Source organism: Chiloscyllium plagiosum, chromosome 29 (genome assembly GCF_004010195.1).
Source record: "Chiloscyllium plagiosum isolate BGI_BamShark_2017 chromosome 29, ASM401019v2, whole genome shotgun sequence".
Classification (NCBI taxonomy): Eukaryota; Metazoa; Chordata; class Chondrichthyes; order Orectolobiformes; family Hemiscylliidae; genus Chiloscyllium; species Chiloscyllium plagiosum.
This window is the reverse complement of record NC_057738.1, coordinates 39,545,873-39,547,812: the sequence shown is the minus strand read 5'-3', so window position 1 is coordinate 39,547,812 and position 1,940 is coordinate 39,545,873. Positions and strand designations below refer to the sequence as shown.

The 1,940-nt window shown below is 41.6% G+C and overlaps 1 protein-coding gene across 1 annotated transcript in view; it reads left to right on the top strand.

Annotated features, from left to right (window-relative positions):
* Positions 1-1,940, top strand: part of LOC122564546 (PH domain leucine-rich repeat protein phosphatase 1-like) — a 193,223-nt gene that overhangs the window by 120,527 nt on the left and 70,756 nt on the right. Inside the window, exon 3 of the mRNA XM_043719602.1 lies at positions 1,027-1,152. Coding sequence (XP_043575537.1) covers positions 1,027-1,152 — 126 coding nt within the window. The remainder of the gene's footprint in view (positions 1-1,026; positions 1,153-1,940) is intronic.

Below are 1,940 nucleotides of genomic sequence, written 5' to 3'. Positions count from 1 at the left end.
CTCCCCGGCCTATAGTTACTAGGGTTATCCCTACTCCCCTTTTTGAACAAGGGAACCACATTTGCTATCCTCCAGTCTTCTGGCACTACTCCTGTAGGCAAAGAGGACATAAAAATCAAGGCCAATGGCTCTGCAATCTCCTCCCTTGCTTCCCAGAGAATCCTAGGATAAATGCCATCAGGCCAAGGGGACTTATCTATTTTCACCTTTTCCAGGATTTCCAACACCTCTTCTCTACATACCTCAAAGCCATCCATTCTACTTATTTGTGACTCAGTATTCACATCGACGACAATGCCCTATTCCTGAGTAAATACTGAAGAAAAGTATTCATTCAGTGTCTCCCCAATCTCTTCCGCCTCCACACGCAACTTCCCACTACTATCCTTGACTGGACCTATTCCTACTGAAGTGAGGAAAAATTTCTTCACTTCTGAGTTGTGAATCTTTGGAATTCTCCACACCAGATATGTTTTAGATATGGTTAGGGTTTGGAGAAACATTTTAGCACTCGGAATCAAGATATATGGAGCGCAGGCCAGAAAAGTGGGAGTTGAATATGATCAGCCATGATTGTACTGAATAACAGAACAGGCTCAATGGGCCATTGGGTCTTATGCTGCTCTTATTTTATATGCTGTTGAATTGCAACCCTTGTGCCTCTGTAACAGAGTTTGTTGGTTCAAGCCCCTTTACAGGATTTGAGCAGATAAGCTGACTATCTAGTCTGATCAAGTAACAAAAATGGCAGATGGGTCCTTTGGCTAAATCAAGATCCAGGCCTCCTGTTCTCACACTGCAGGCTTATTGTAAAGATCAATTTTCAGACAAGAGCAGGACAGTCTCCTGTTGTCTCGGCTATACTGTCAATGTTCCTTCAAGACACAGGCAGACTAGTCTCTTTCCTCATTGCTCCCTGTGAGATATTCAAGCATAGAATGTTTGAATTTGCCTAATTACTATTTATAAGTACTCTAAAGTGATGTGATATAGGCTTCGTGTAAATGTGAAGGTTTTTCTTCACAGGTGGAAGAAGTGAAAAAGCACCAATACTGTTTGGCCTTCACCTCATCAGGACCACACAGTCAGACCTATTATGTCAGCTTTGATACTTTTCCAGTGTATCTACGCTGGCTTCGGCAGGCTTCAAAGGTGAGGCTGCAGAGACTTTGCTTCGAACCATTAGGTGTTGTGCGTCAAAGTATTGCTTTTGGTAAAACAGCAACCCTCTATCTGCATGCTGGGATTCAAGTTTAGATGGTTATTTCTGCAATTTTATTTGTTTCTTCAAATTCCACTTTTTTTTTGCAAAATATTAGCAAAGTTCATTCACCAGTTTTACATATGCCAGTGTATCATGTGATGATAGAGTAACTTATAATTTATTAACAAAACAACATTTTGAAAAAGATTACTTCACAACTGACAGTTTTCTACTTATTTTTGCATCATGTGCAATGTAAGATATGCAGTTAATGTGCCAATGAGGTGGTAAGACTTGTGGGTCGTGCCCAGAGGAAATGCTTACTGTGTTAAAATTATCATATCTGTGAGTCTTTCTTAATTTTACTACATTTTGATTTGCAACCTGTCTTCTAGAACCATACACTATTCAGAAAAATGAGGGGTTTCCAAGCCTCCATCAAGCAGATGTACATTCAGATACTGGGAGAAGACAGATAACATCTTTTTCTTGGAATGTTTTCTAACTCTCTTCCATGTGAAAGCATTTCGTCTTTGTATGGGAGAACATAGAACATTACAGTGCAGTACAGGCCCTTTGGCCCTCAATGAGGAAGGTGTGCCAAGCAGGCTAAGATAAAAGGTAGGGAAGAGGGACTTGGGGGAGGGACGTTGGGAATGCGATAGGTGGAAGGAGGTTAAGGTGAGGGTGATAGGCCGGAGAGGGGGTGGGGGCGGAGAGGTCAGGAAGAAGATTG